A 16592-nucleotide genomic window follows, 5' to 3' on the forward strand; every position below is an offset into this window, starting at 1 on the left:
CCGACGATTTAATTTGTAGTTGAATGAAGTCGGTAATCAACAAAGAAGACAGAGGTAGTTTTAATTAACAAAAGCAGCGTGTTTTCTTGGACCTGACCCCAATTTCCGACAAAACAAGCTCATACTTCACAAAAGACAGCCCTTGGAGACAAACTCTAAACAAAACTCTAAATCAAACACAGACTAACTGGTGATCACTCTTAACTTACTTAATGTCAGTAACGGAACAGCACACAGCTCGTTTCTTTGGCCAGTTTTCATCTTTCAAGTTACTCACTTGAAAAATTTCCTTGAGACCTTGACTGTTGAGTGTGGAGAAATTATAAATGTTATCTCTTAATTAAGATGGATTCGCACCGCATCTTCAAAAACTTAAGACAAAAGAAAAGAAACTTAGAGACCTTGCGGAACTAATTGTTAAGTTTATATAGTGTGAAAAGTTAATCAAAATGTTGACAAGTTTTGACAAGCGGCGCCAAGAAATAAGGTTGTATGCAAAATATTATTTAACTAGTTTATTAAATCTTGCCTAGATTATTGTGCTTTGCTATCCATTATTGACCTTAGAGGTTTGATTTCTAATTAAAAGGTCGTCATTGATTTTCTGTGGTTTAAGTTCTGCACAGAGAACGAAAAGACATAGCCCTCATGATTGAGCACAGCAAATCTGTTTGAAGATGAAATTGTCGTGGGCATCATAAACGTGTTTAATAGGAGAACTGAATTTTAGTTATCCTTTCATATTTTTCCTGCTGTATTGATGCAGTTTTACAACAAATGGCTTTGTTAAAGACCTTTCGGTTGTTAAAAAACAGATCCATGGCGCTGTTTTATTGTTCAAAGTCGCACAGTATCATGGTGATGTTTGATTAGCTGTTTTTGTCAGGTGCTCTGGTAAATTGAGATTGATTAGCTTTCGTAGATATCACGCATGGCAAGTCAGTAATTACGGTCGTATTATTTTTTACTCGGCTGCTTCAACTAACTTCATTTTTACGCTCAAAACTGGAAAACTGTGATGAATAGACAACCTAAGAATGAGCCTTTTTCTAAGAACATCTATTCTGTGACTGACCGTTACCTATTTCCTTCGTGTCTGGTGTCACATTAAGCCTCTGGAGCTAAACGTGCAATAACGCTTTGAGCTAAAAAGCAAAGTCTTTAAATTTTATTTTCTAATAACTGTTTTTAATTGAAACAAGGTAATCCTGCAGTAAATCGCTGCGAAAAGATTCTAATCGTACATGTGCAGGTTCACTTGTCACGCGAACCTGTCAATCATCGTGAAATGGACATGGTGCAAAGTGGATGCCAGAAATCGAAAGAGTGTGATAAAACTTGGAGGATTAACAATTTTGAGACCATCATATCTCACTGGCAGATTTATGGCAGTTGGAAAAGTTCGAATGATTTGTGTTATGCCACTACGTTTTTTCATACAAACTTTCTATCAAAAAAAAAAATTCAAACTGCCCTAAAAACGCATATTTTGACATCAATGATATCAGAATTGGCAATCTTACTACCTTAATTCATCTCACTCTTTCCATTTCTGGCGTCGATTTTGTCTCACTACTACTTTTTTATGATTGACAAAGTCACATGATGCGGTTATAAAAAGGATCCGTTTCTAACAAGGACAAAAATCAATTACTCAGTGGAAATGACAGTGCTGGTTCAAAGGCGTATGTGCACATAGTTAATGGAGGAGAATGGTTATGAAACCCGACAAAGTTCTTTGTTGTATGTTTTTGTTCTCTTTTTGGCCTTGACCGTGCACAAAACACAATAGTTGTTTACTACTGACCGAGGAACTCACCAATAGAAATGTTTTGGTTACGTAACTCATGCATAGTGTATGAACGCAAAACAAAAGATTGTGCAGGGTCCGGTGGACCTTTCAACATAAACCTTCGCATCTTTGTTTGCTCCTTTGACGTTTGCTGGGTTTCTTAGCCATTCCCCTCTATTAGCTATGATGTGAGCAAAGGTAGATGGGTTGTTATGATTTAAATTAGGCGGTGCAAGGGTCTGTCTCTTTTACAGTAAATTGATACCCCATTCACACCAACATGATGTTCAAAAGTAGTTTAACTAAATAACGTTAAAATTTAGTTGTTCATACCGTAAACACTCTACAACTAAACAAGGTAAAAACCTGTTTGAATAATATATGCTAGCAAGATGGTTCAAAATTTGTCTTCTCAAAATGACTGCCGGCAAAGCGTACTTGAAAAATTGGAAAAACCTTGACCTGATTTAGTTAAACTTGTTTAGTTGGCGTGAATGATGTATAATTTTAGTTTGGCCTTTCTGAACTTTACTACACAAAACCAAGTTCTTAAGGTAAAGATTGTAAATACTTATAAACTGTATCTAAACATGAAAAGTAAGTTTAAAAGAATCCCAAGATGCAACATTGTTGAAACTCTCGTTGGAGTTTATTGCTATAATTCTTTCTCGGTTTACATCGTAATCCATTTTAAAACTTCCCACAATCATGGTAAAAAAAGAAAACGTTAAAATGCTCGTTTACTCGAGCACCTAGAATGGATTCCTGTCGAGTCATAACATAGAACCGTTCTACGGTATCAAAGCAACCAAATCTGCCACAGTTTTTACATGTGAGCTGTTAAAAAAATGTAGCATTGATTATTAGCGATGCGATTCTCAATTAATAAGTAGTTTATTGCTGTAATTTTAAATTAGTATGGGGAAAGTCTATAAAGGATGTATGTGAGTATGTACGTACTATCAAACGTCTCTCTTTTCCGTCTTCGTAGGCGCATGGAAACTGGGGGCGAAAAAACCAAGAAAAGTTCTTACCAGAAATCTTGCCGCCGATTTACTAAAGTGCTTATTTGAGCCTTTACTGAAAACCTTTTAAGCGTTTGAAAACAGGCCAATGCGAACTTACTGGCGCAAACTGTCAAGGAAAAAGTAAAGAAACTGTTTGAGCAGTTTTCAATTGAGCATCGTTAAACCAAGACCAAAGTTATCACTCTAGCCAATCACAAAGGAAACAGACCATACAGTGAACCAATCATAAGTTGAATAGTTTAACGTCTGATTGGATGAAAAAGTGGCGCGAATTTTTTTAGCCAATCATGTCGCGAAGTAGTGCAAAACCAATTACTTTTCGAAACTCAAGTGAAAACCGCGTTTGGTTAAAGAAATGAAACAATCTTTACGCTCAGCAAATATTCTTTATATTCCTGTTCATACTTCCATTTCATCAAATATCGTGACTAAATCCCCGCGAAAAGAAAAGAAAAACTGCTGTAGACGTTTGTTTAAACGCTAACAGAGTTGAAGGAGGAAGGGTTGATTTGTTCCCTGTAGTAGTTTAAGGTGAAGATGGAGTTGCCTTAAACTAGTAAAAAATGATTAAGATGTCTATAATACACGATGTGAATGTGGCAAGGGAGCGCAAAAGAAATTCCGCTGGTATACATAGCATCTGTAAAAGATCTGAACAGCCAAGAATAGGAATAGAACAACAATGAATTAAGCAAGACAGGGATCTGAGTTTCATCTGAGGTCATTTTCTTGTTCATTTAGTAGAAATTGGCCTTGGTTTTTTTTAAGTAACACACCTTTAACAAATTACACGTATCACAAATTACAATTACAAAATACTGTGCTATAACTAAATCCGTACTACAATAAACATTACTTATTTACACCAGGTGCTACTTACTTATATAAGGAAAGTGAAACGGAAAAAAATGAGTTCTGACAACAAACTTCGGCAACAATTAAATCAAACAAGAAAAAAAGAAAAAAACTGAGAACAAAGGAAAATGAAAACTTAAATATAAAAAATAAATAGGAAAGCAAACAAACAACTAATAACGCAGAAAGGGGAAAGATGAAAGATATCTAATCTTGATTGAATGCAATTAAAGTAACTTAGTCTGTGAAGTTGTGAGGAGCCTAGGCACGTTACGAGTAGTTTATAATAGGTATTAATTTACCAAATTTTCAATTTGTATTTTATAAAATTAGCCTTCGTACCGGTTGCTCTATTTTTGTGCTACTTTTCTTTGCTGACGAGACACAACCATTGCGCATCATGGCTTTCAGTTTGGACTCTATCTTGTCGTTGGCGCGTTAGGTTTTCCAATTAGTATCAGCCATCCGTTATTTCAGGACACAAATCAAACCGCTCTCCAACGAGTCAGGAAAAGGAACTGTCTGCCTTTTTTAAGGAAGGTGGACACAACTGCACATGAACAGGGTATTATATGCCCAAAATTACTGTCGGACTGCAACGCGCATGTGCAGGCAATCGTATTGCAGATCACGCAGTAGTGTCTTGACCAATGAAAAGGAGGGAAAATATGCGTTAAATGATAATACAAAAAATGGATCATTGGATAATACAATTTAAGAGTTTTTATTGGCTTAGCCTTCATGGTATATGAGCAATAATATCATGCTCTACTAATATGGTAACCATATACCCGTAATTTTTTGGGGTGTTTTTTTTTATTATTTTTCTGTATGTTGGGGGCGTTCTTATAAAACAGTTATTTCATTCGCGCTTGTTGGATATGAGATAATTATAGCCAACTCGGCGCTACACGCCTTGTTGGCTGTCTATCACCTCATATCTAACGCGCGTTCGTGGAATAATTTGGTAATATCTCCAATGGTAGTTTTAGACTCCGGTTTTGTCCAAGTCCCAAGGAATCTGTTATCCTTTCCATTCCAAATATCAAAAACAAATTTCTACGCAATTCTCTAAATAAAAAAAAATTCTTAGCTCATCACAGCCTTTGCCTGTAGAATACACAGAAAAACAATCAACGATGAACGCTTGACTTTTTACTGCTGATATTTGTCCCTCCCATCCTCCTCCCAGCCAAAAAGCTAAAGCAACAAACAAACAAACAATTTGAACTAGTACTGGTAAACAAATATCTGTTTTCATATTTAGTTCTATTTCGGGAGAGAGGTCGGAGATTGCAGAGGGCATACTCTATGGCTAGCTGTGCGAGCGAACAAGATGAACCAAGCCTGCCTGCGCTGTGATTGGCTACCCGAACGTGCAAGGTGGAGCTATGTTTCTCGCTCAGGATTGACAAATCCTTCATGGCCAAACTTGGTTAGTCAAGATGGCTGGAAATTGGCCCCTTTCTTTTTGTGGGTGTATTGTACCTCCACTGCGTCTCGGGCAATAAACATGCAAAAATTAAAACGATGCCAATATCTGACCTTCTTGACCTCACGCTTGGTCAATAAAACATACAGTATATACTGATGACGTAGCAATACAGAGATCCGTGTGGTCTGATTGGTTGTTACTTACGCGCGGAAAATTGTGACTAAGTTGACTGGCAAACAACCGATGGGATCTCTGTAGTTACGTCATTAATATGGAACCGCGGGCACTTCTGGGAACGAGTGCACGACTAGAGTTAATCACTGATCCTCTAAAAACAAATTGCCTAAAAAAGACAGCTTCATTTGTACAATAAATTTAACTAAGTTAACGTGGCAAACGCTAACTAGTAAATTAAACTAGTAAAACCCGATTTTACTTTCTTGCTCCCTGGCAAAGCTTGACTAGAATTTCTAGCTCTTCGTAACTTGGAAGCATTTTTTGCGACTCCGGCCCAGTGTTTAGTGCTCATAAACGTATTTTGGCTTGCAACTTGCTTGCAAAGCGGTTGTTTGCTTTCCGAAAGCGTGACTGGCGCGTAAAGGTTTGGGGCCGCGACAGACAGCGATATCTCATGGGTGTTGGTAATTTGCTGCTAAAGTTTTTGCGTACAACAATTTTCACTCAAGTGTCGAAAGTAATTCGAATTTACTTTGATTACTCATAACAACGTACAGAAACGTTCTAAAACCTTCAAACCTAGCATACACAATGTTATCAGCACAGGGACAAACATTGCTAAAATTTGGCTTTCCTTGTACTTTATGGGCTATGTAAGGCTCGCATGGTATTGTGGTAAAATGTACAGCCGCCATCATTTTTCCTACGGAGGACTGTGACTCGCTCGCACATGTTTTCCCGCGCTTCGCGTCAGCTACATGTTTTTTCTTGGAGTTTTGATTGGTTCAATAGATGGTCTGTGTCTTTTGTGATTGGCCAGAGTGATTACTTTGGCTTTGGTGCAATGACACTCAATTGAAACCGCTCTATGCTTTTTCTACTGCTTCGAAATAACTACCTGTACCTGCAAACTGTGGCTTTTGTAACGTGAAACAGCTGACATTTTATTGCTACAACATAAGAAGTTAGTCCATCGCTGGTCTCCCACCCCACCCTTGCCCACAACTTTTTGTCACGTTGTCTTACAAGTCACTGATACTCACTTATACACCTGGGTGGAGAGAAGCACTGTGAAAAAGTAAAGTGCTCATTCCAGCAACATGGCATGACCACACTGGCAAGCTTTAAAGAACAGTCTGCGACGCACAAATCCTTTAGGTCGGCTAAGCTAACCCTGGGTCTTCCAGACAGACCAAAATAATATATTTTCATACATGAATACTCCTGATGAATACTTAAAATAAAAATGCGAGTCACAAAATAAACGTTGATAAAAGCGCAGAGGAGATTGAGAAAAGAAAAAACAAATAACAGGTTATGAGAAGCAAATTACGTCTCTAGTTACCAAAGAGATCATGTAATGAATAAAACTGTTAATAAATTGTTATGACAGAAATAAGAGACTTGCGGACGGGGTGAATGAAGCGCACAGACGGTCAGTATTATAAAGACGGAATGACCCAAAAAGATGGTTTTGTTAAGCAACAATGGAGCGCTTGCACGATGCTTGGGGACCTTTTGTAGGAAAAATATCTGGCGTGGTGGTCAACGCGGGGTCGTGTCAAAATAAAGAAAGAAAATTGAATTGTTTACAGTATCGTTATCGCTTATTTACCATATATTCTATCGCTTGTTTTTTTTTTGTCACTTCACACGCGCCGCCGAACAATAATTTAGGACGTAATTAACTCGGAGTAATTCATTTATCGGTTTGAATAGCGGCACGAGGGGTTTTTTGCAATTCTATATATAACGGTTTTCAAACACGTGTAATGAATTGTAGGAGATGTCTCCGTTTGTTAGGCATTGTGTCGCATAAAAAAAAAAAAAAACTAAACAATAAACGAAACATCTGTCTTGTTGCTCGACTAATAAAACATTGAATCAAAAACAGGGTAAATTTGACAGTATGATTCTTGACTCACAAGTCTTTTCTCCCTCAGTATGTATTTTCTCGTCCGATCACGTTTGAAATTCTACCAAGAGCGTTAATGGTTCCTGAGCAAGCCTTATGCACTTTTAGTTCCCACAAATCTCCTTAGAGATTAAAAAGCCCAGACCTTTATTTGCTTTACAATGTCTTTAAAAGCCACTTAAACAATTCTCTTTTAACTATACACTGACAAGTGCTTTTTTATTCATTCCAATTGTTTGATTTATTTGTTGTCTTCTCCAATTGTTCTCTCCTTATAATACCGCTATAAAAACACTTTTCAACCCTCCAAATTGTGAACCGGTCCGATTTTATCTTTACACGTGGCGATGAAATCCTCGTGTTTTCAATGCTTGATTCAGCCGGTTGTTGTTGTTGTTTTTTTTTTTGTTAATTAGGAGAGTATGCACTGTTTTTTTGGTAGCCCTATCCTTCAAAAATCCCGGTATCGTGGCCTGAAGAGGCGTATGTTGTATTCTGAAGATGTCTTTCATGTCTCGGAGGCTCTTCTTTCATGCAAGGGTGAAAATATGCGTAAACCGTTCTAAATAAGGGATTTTTTCACGCACTTGGGTGTCGACTGAGTAATATCTAGAACTGCTGTACAAACTGCAGACGATAGTACTGCTCAAACTGCTCAATAGCGTAGAATAAAAGGCCCCACACTAGGCCAGTTTTCATTCCACAGACAGATCCACGTTGTACAGAATAATGAACAGCACCATATGAAAGAACTGCTCAATAGCTTTCATTTGAATGGTCACACACTGGGGGTTGCTGTCGTTTATTGAGATACACAACGTGAATGAATAACATTTTTTAAAAAGTGTCCCACAACTTCCATTTTGTGAATACTCTGTCACTAGTTTAACCTTTTATTAAGTACTGCGCAGCACCTTCATTTAACGCTTTTCAGTTCACTATGGTGTACAATATAGTTCTCGTCTTTGAAGTCTGTGGCATGGATGAAGCCCTTGTGTGTCCTTGTGTGTGACCATTTACACGAAAGCTATTGAGCAATACTTTCATGTGGTACTGTTCATTACGCTGTACAAGGTGGTTCTAACTTTTAAGTCTGTGGATGAAACCTTAGTGTGTGACCATTCAAATGAAAGCTATTGAGCAGTACTTTCATGTGGTACTGTTTATTATGCTGTACAAGGTGCTTCTAACTTTCAAGTCTGTGGATGAAGCCCTAGTGTGTGACCATTCAAATGAAAGCTATTGAGCAATACTTTCATGTGGTACTGTTCATTACGCTGTACAAGGTGGTTCTAACTTTTAAGTCTGTGGATGAAACCCTAGTGTGTGACCATTCAAATGAAAGCTATTGACCAATACTTTCATGTGGTACTGTTCATTACGCTGTACAAGGTGGTTCTAACTTTTAAGTCTATGGATGAAACCCTAGTGTGTGACCATTCAAATCAAAGCTATTGAGCAGCACTTTCATGCGGTACTGTTTATTATGCTGTACGAGGTGGTTATAACTTTTAAGTCTGTGGACGAAACGTTTTAGTCTTCAGATGAAACCTAATGCCTGACCATTCAAATGTTTGAAAGCTTTTGATTGATACTTTAATGGCATTTTGTTCGTCTCATTATTGCGAAATAAAATTTAGGATTCTGGCTCTCTTGAAGAACTACGTAAAACAATCCCTTTAGCCGGTCTAGACCTGCTGCACAAGGTCGGCTGGGCTTTAAGCAATGAATCAGCAGATCTTCACTGCCATCTGTTGCGACGATCAATGTGCAATGCTTGAATGAGTGAATAATCACTTGCTTGTGATTGAACACGACCAAAACTATACATCCTTTGTTCTCTCAACTGGTATTCTTCCATAAAACAGGGGGAGGGGAGAGGGCGCTGTGCGCTTATTCGAAGGGAGGCGCTTATTTTAAATTTTGGCTCATAGGAGGGGGGCGGGGCTTATTTGAGGGGAGGCACTAATTCGAGGATTTACAGTATTTGAGTAATTTTCTAAATTTATTTAATGAAATAATGGATTACCATATCCCTGGAGAGGAAGCAATATATGATTTCAATATTAAGTGAAGCCTTGGAGCCGACTGGCTCATAGCTGCCGGAACTTATCCCGGTTTCTGTAGCATGAAGCGGCTAGGAGTATTTCTACTCCCCCTGGACGGGATGCTAGTCCATCGCAGGTCACTCTCCTGCAATTTGTTAGGTTTCCCCAACAATTCGCCGGTACCCATTTATACTCCTGGGTGGAGAGAGGCACTGTGAGAGTTAAGTGTCTTGCACAAGAACACAACACAATGTCCCCGGCCAGGGCTCGAACCCGGACCGCTCGATCCGGAGACGAGCGCACTAACCATGAGGCCTCCTGGCAAAATTTCATGATAAACGGCTGTGTTCAATTCATTAACAAAGAAATAAATTTCATTACCTGTAGTTTGAGTTATTTGTGGCCTTCTCGTAAAAGTAACCGCCCGGGGATTGCCTGTTAATAACAAAAATTCAATTACAAATGATTACCTTTAACACAATTTCTTTTAGTCACTGACACAGATAAAGTTCCCTTACAGAATCGTGAAACACTTCATTATACAAAATACCACGGTCAGAAGCAACATCGCAGGTCAATGGTAACTGGAAAATGAAGAAGAAAACTTGCAAAATGACATGTATCTCAAGGATATACTCCCTGTGATTTTTGAGCTTTGATTGACAGTTTTTACAAAGCAAGGCAATTCAAATTTGGTTGAGCAAGTTGCCATTTGACCAAGTTCAATATGAAAAATCACAAGATCCCCTTTGCATTTTTCCATGCAAAATGATTTACATGTTAGTAATACCACATTGAAGTCAAAGAGGGAGAAAATAATTGCCTTCTGTATGGTTGACAATTATTTTATCAACATACCATTGGAAATTACATGTAGTATGAGATGAGATTTTATGGAGCTCTTGGGAATTGCAGTATAGTATATAAAATAAATGCGCTATAGAGAAACAGCCAATCAGGATTCTCCACAAACGTCACTGGTAAGTAGGAAGTATTCCGCATGCGCCAGACCCAGACTTCTCTCGAAAAGACACCTCTGTCACCAAGTGACTCTCGGCTTCTGTGGTAATCGTAGCAGTACACATGTAAAACATCTTTTACTTCCCACAAGTAGACAGCTCATGTCATTGATTACTCAGTTGTTATCCGAACCACACACAGGTACCGCGTCGTAAAGGAGCTCAGTCACGGTATTTTGGCCATGTATGAAATTATCTTTGAATTGAAGGAAATCTGAAAATAATAGTCTACTAAGACAGAAAGACACTGAACTTTATAATAATGAACCATAAAGGAACAAGGATGGCTAAGGATGGAGAAGATTAACACGGATTACAAATTGCATAGAACTTGACAAATTTAGGCTTAAGTTTTCAACATACGCAAACGGTGACGTAGATCCTTTAAGCCTCTCACAGTTACGTGGAATACTCTCCTAAGAGAATATGGCGTTTTCATAACTTCGCGAATCACGTACGTCTTTAGTTGCTTTTCAAATATCACACACTAATTTTTGCCTTCATCACGTTTCAGACATACCCCCCCCCCCCCCCTTGCCACCCTCTTCGGTTTATGAGGGACCGAACAGCGACAAGACAACAGGCATATGAGCTTTCTATATTCTTTAGCTATACACTTCCAGAGGCAACATTTGGTATTGTACTACATTAGTTTACGATGCCTCTTGGTCAATGTGTAATAATTGGAAACACCACTGAGAAAAGTGCAAAAGCGTTCTAGCATACATTTCCTTTCACGCGGAAAACGTTTTCCCGCGTGAAAGGAATTAATTGAGGGCTAAAACGTGACAAGATTGTTTTTTGATAGCAACTTGTTGTATGTATGGCAGTTTTGGCAATATCCTGGCGGAATGCCCTCGGTTTCCATAAGTGTTAGAGACGAATGGAGCAGGCAACCTTTCCAGACGGTGAAAATACACCGAAATAAATTTAGATGGAAGAAAAAAAAAAGAAAAACAGAATTAGACGGAAGTAAAAAAAAAAAGAAAGAAAAACAGACTTTCGACGGAAGTTCAGCGTGGGTTTGTCTTAGTGAATAAATCTAAGAGATTCAATTCTTTGCTAATCATGATTTTAAACACGGCAGCTCTCACCAGGTGTTTACTGTTTAAACAACGAAAATTCATGCACCTTCGTGGGCTATCCACTTTGTTTTCTTCCAGTTGCACAGTAAGCTTCTCTCTTTCAACGCAGGCAAGATAATTGCTTCAGTACAGTACAAATATAAGACGACTCGTCCTCTGAACATGTTTAGGGAACCTCCTCGCCTTTGAAGGTCTTTCTGTTAGAGAAAACTCTTTACGCCCAAAATTTCTTTGTACTATATTCCTCATTAAAGCTTGGCAGCTTTGTCTGAAGCAAAGATAAGCATCGGATATCGGAAGCAGACCTAACTGTGTTGAATTCTGAGCTAATTTCACTGTCCTTTTGTTTGTACTGAGTACTGTTAGGAAACTTCTCATCACTGTCATTGTTTCGAGTGCTCTTGGACTGAGCTAAGCTGCCATTAATGAAAAAACCAGTGTACAAACAATTCTAATTTGACAGCACATCTTTTGACAGAGGAGGTTAGTTGTGGCGCTGAATGACTGATCAGTCTGATAAATTATTGCATGGACTTGATGTTGTAAGGCATGCGTGGGCGAAGAGAGCGTGTGCGCCGCTCCGGTAACTACCAAATACAAGAGGGAAATCATCAAACTCTGTACTTTTGGCAACCGTAATATCTTGTGTTCTCTATACAGGTCAAAGTAACCGCCGAGTTTATGAGTTGTTGAACGAAACTGGCTCTCAATGTCAGACCGAGTGTGGGGTAAATATTTCCATTTAGGAAAAGTTTAAGAAAAGCATAACTTTCTGATCAAAGCCTAGAGTATGACTAATACGACAATTACGCCTTTGGGCTAAGTTTACCCTGAGAGGTAAGGTAAGGTAAGGTAAAGTCTGCAAGCGAGCCAAGTGGCCCATCAGGCCGGAGCTTATCCCGGTTTCTGTAGCATGAAGCGACTAGGAGTATTTCTACTCCCCCCTGGATAGGATGCTGGTCCATCGCAGGGTTACCCCCAGCATTAAGTTCGTGGATGCCCATTTATACACCTGGGTGGAGAGAGGCACTGTGAGAGTAAAGTGTCTTGCCCAAGAACACAACACAATGTCCCCGGCCAGGGCTTGAACCCGGACCGCTCGATCCGGAGACGAGCGCACTAACCATGAGGCCACCGCGCCTCCCCAAGTTTACCCTCAGAAAGAAGTTAATTCGTGATGTAAAAATTCAAATGCCGAACTAGTGATAAGCTCTAGAACCGATTTGGCACATTGAAGGAAAAGCTTTATCTTGCCAGCGTGTTGCTGTAGGGTATGGTATAATTTTTTTGAGATGTTCGCAAACTTTTTACGTTCCCATCGTTTCACCTGTTAAGGCGAAACGCCGAGAAACATTCGAAATATATACCTTCTCCATTCTACCTTGAGTTTTCACTATAAAGTCATCACGGACTAATTTAATTGCATTTGGCCAGTTTCCTTTTGTGTAACTGGTGTTCGTTGCTGCTGTCGGGAAGTTTAGGCGATCTCGTGGCTATCCGAAGTCGTCTTGAACACATGGTAGGAAACGATGACATAGTCCTTTGTCTTTTCAGGCCTAAGCGTTTTCTCAGTTTTCGGTAGTGTATACAGTTATTCATTGAGCAGGAATACGAAATTAAACTCTAGTGTTTGATCAGAATTTGTGTACCCAAGGTTGTTCTGACATCTAAACATGAACGTTTATAGATGAAACACTAGTGTGTGACCATTCAAATGAAAGCTGTTGAGCAGTACTTTCATGTGGTACTATTTATTATGCTGTACAAGGTGGTTCTAACTTTTAAGTCTGTGGATGAAACACTAGTGTGTGACCATTCAAATGAAAGCTATTGAGCAGTACTTTTATGTGGTACTATTTATTATGCTGTACAAGGTGGTTCTAACTTTTAAGACTGTGGATGAAACCCTGTTGTGTGACCATTCAAATGAAAGTTATTAAGCAGTATTTTCATGTGGTACTGTTTATTATGCTGTACAAGGTGGTTCTAACTTTTAAGTCTGTGGATGAGACCCTAGTGTGTGACCATTCAAATGAAAGCTACTGAGCGGTGCTTTCATGTGGAAGTTTCTCAACATACTTTGTTTTAGCTTTGGTCGTTGTTGGGAGTTTGAGTAGAATGGTAGTATCTGATAGATAACTTAGTGAGAAGACTGCCGTACAGTATTCAAAAAGAGGGATCGTCAAGGTTATGAAAGATTTAAATCGATTTCCGAAAACCCACATCCCAGTTCTTCGACTGCCTGCAGAAATCTAGCTTTGGTCGCCTTTTGTGGAAACTACGGTTCAAAAGTTTTGGAATAAACTGCGCTCTTAAGCTGACAGCATCGTCATCAGTTTTCTCATAGTGTCGCAAGGCGTTTCAACGGTTTGAAATCCCGTTCTATTGTGAACCGCACTGATATCAATTCTCCTCAGTTATTTCCATGCAATTCTTTAGAAGTTCGTTTTGAGAATTTGATGCGATAAAAATTTGTATTGTTGCTGTTATATGATCATTTGTTAAAAGACTCAATCTTAGAATATGTTTCGCTGGATTAAAAAACTATGCTGTTACAACCAGAAAATATTTTTCAGTTGACTTGACGATTTTTTTTTCTCATCGCCCCGACTGTTTGCCGGTGTATTAATACTGTAGGGAAAGATTGCATGTTGAACGTTCTTAACTTAGCAAAAGTAAAAGAGTGTAACCCGATTTAACGAAGAACCGAAGGACCCAGATAATGTGATTATTATAATAGGGGTTCTTATAGCGGGGCTCTGTTCTACAACTTGAAATTTATTTACTTCAGTAGAAGTCCGATTTTCCAAACCCTCGATTTTCCGAACTACCCAATTTTCAAACAACGTTTTGCTCCCTTGGCAAAAATTTAGGAAAAACTATCCTCTATGTGACAAACAATATTTCCTACCAATTTCTGTTCTTCTAGGTAGTACTCCACTGTATTAGTACAATTTCTTAAATTTTAGGTTCTTATATGGGGGTTTTTAGTCGGGCCTTAGAATTTCTTTCGTGTTACTGACAACTTTTTCCAACGTTTATGGCTCTTCATTAGGAATTCCAAACCATTTAGCTTGTTCCCCCTTCAGAAATCAGTTTTAGCTAGTAATCATAAAATATAACATATTCAATTATTGCTATCTGTGACTGTTATCGAAAATCTTCAGTGGTTGCTATTCACATCCTATTACACATTTCTTTCCTAAGTCTTTTTAAAATGCAATTTTGAAAATGCGGTGGGTTTTTTCCTTTAGATTTTCCCGCACGCAGAGAAGTAAATAAATACATTGACCAGTTTAAGCGTGTTTTATTTTCCTCTGAAGTCGTTGTGTTCTCGCAAGTTCATTGTTTCCCCTTTTGGGAAAATAAATCTTTTCACTAAAAGCCAAGCTTATTCAGTGCTTCTCTTCGTAAAAGTTACCTTCATTTATCAGACTGTAAACTTTAAGTTTACTTCGTCCACGCATCAGTGCCATGTTAGAAGATACTGCTTTATAAAACGTGCCTGTTACCTACTGTTACCATTAGTTTTAAAAGTTATATATTTACTGAACAAACAAACGTAGTGATATTGAACTCAAAAACAATTTTTTTCAGCTCTATTCAATGTTCTTCTAAATACCTCTCGACTTCATGCCTAGAAAATAAGATCTAGCGAATTTAAACATTCATGTGTTTCACCAAGGGCGCAAAATAGTTTGCGTGACTGACTCTCCAAATTCAACGATAAATTAGAAGCATTTGTTACCTTGTTATTATAATTTATTTAATCTTTATCAGGATCTAGTTTAACTCGATTTTCCAATAGATATGTTTACTTAAAACAGGTTTAACTCAGCGTAGATAGCCCATCTCGTCAAATTGACTCAAATATTTTGTATTTTAAGTTGAGGGGAGGGTTTGTCTCGTCTTGGGCGATTCCTTTGATGTTATCCGCACTCTTTCCCAGCTGCTTCTAAAAATTGACAGTTGTTGATCGAAAGGTATGACTTTCCCCACACACAGGAATCTAAAAATCGAATTTTGAAGGAGATGATAAAAAATAGGCATAGAAACGGGGAAAAAATGCTCCTCTATTTGAATATCTCCCTGTCCGCTTTGTTGTTCTGTTCGATCTTCATGGATCTTTACAATTTCGTTGAATGTTGGACAACCGCACAAGTATCTAACAAAAAAAAAAAGACTGAAAATTCATCATTATCGGTTAGAATTTTATCTTCGCAGCATCTTAACTCGAATCAGATACTATTGAACGATATGCAATTTTAACGTTTTCCCTAGGGCATCAATATGACAGCGTCACGAATTGAAACAAGAGTTTGGAGCAAAAGTCAGTGCTTTCCTTGCCGACAGTACGGCAAACAAGATTTGAAATAATGTGCGTGGGATGTGTTGTTTTCTAACGGAACTAATATAAAGTCATATAACGACGTCTATTCTCTACATAGATCGTTGATGAAAAGGTCGCTGTTAAGAATCTTTAAGGAGTGAATGTAGAAAACATGATCGACTTATAAGTCTGGTTGTTGTATATACTTTTTTCTAACACCCGGATTGTTTGTTTGTTTTTTTTTTTTAAACCGCTGGTAATTTTAATGTCATACATTTACTATCTACGCGAATTTTTGGTGTGATTGTTTTCAAAGACAAACAACTCAAGTGTGGATTTGTGGGTCCAAAGGGTGAATGAATCTCTTTTAGACCGTCTAAGTTTCTTTTGTATACGAAATATATTCTATCGCCAAAACCCCGGAGGAGGTTTTTCACTTTGTTTTCATTCTCGCGCAGACGGTTTGAATTTTAAACTAAAGCGAAATGTCAAGTTTAATTTCTCGATTTTTCTGTCATGTCTCCCTGCAATTTTGGTTTTGTTTCTAGTGCAATATAAACCCCCCAACGTGAGGGCTAAGTAAGTATAGAGAATATTTTGAAAACTATTATGTATCATTAAACGAGACGCCTTGGTAATTATCGTAAGCCGTTAAATGCAAACGCAATTATACGACGATGTTTTTCCTTGCATCTCATCTCTTAAAACAGGGTTTCCACTTTGATCTAATGCCTAGAACACCTATTTTCGACTTTTAGCGCGCGGCAGGGTCATCTCAATTAAAAGCTTTGAGTTTCTGTTGTGAAAGCAATTAGATCGGCCAAGAGTTATTTTTCTCCTGTTCATAATGGCGTAAAAACAACACAGCAGTAATACCTTTGCGAGACAATCGAAAGAAGTTGATCACT

General features: G+C 38.3%; 1 protein-coding gene across 1 annotated transcript in view; it reads right to left on the minus strand.

Annotated features, from left to right (window-relative positions):
- Window positions 1-16592, minus strand: part of LOC149113247 (uncharacterized) — a 46141-nt gene that overhangs the window by 18237 nt on the left and 11312 nt on the right. Inside the window, exons 2-3 of the mRNA XM_089288123.1 lie at window positions 9632-9685; window positions 210-302 (exon numbers count right to left, since the gene is read on the minus strand). Of these exons, the coding sequence (XP_089144249.1) occupies window positions 210-302; window positions 9632-9685 (147 nt within the window). The remainder of the gene's footprint in view (window positions 1-209; window positions 303-9631; window positions 9686-16592) is intronic.

The sequence above is a fragment of the Orbicella faveolata genome, unplaced genomic scaffold (assembly GCF_042242905.1).
Source record: "Orbicella faveolata isolate gen_17 unplaced genomic scaffold, um_ofav_v1 contig_15, whole genome shotgun sequence".
Classification (NCBI taxonomy): Eukaryota; Metazoa; Cnidaria; class Anthozoa; order Scleractinia; family Merulinidae; genus Orbicella; species Orbicella faveolata.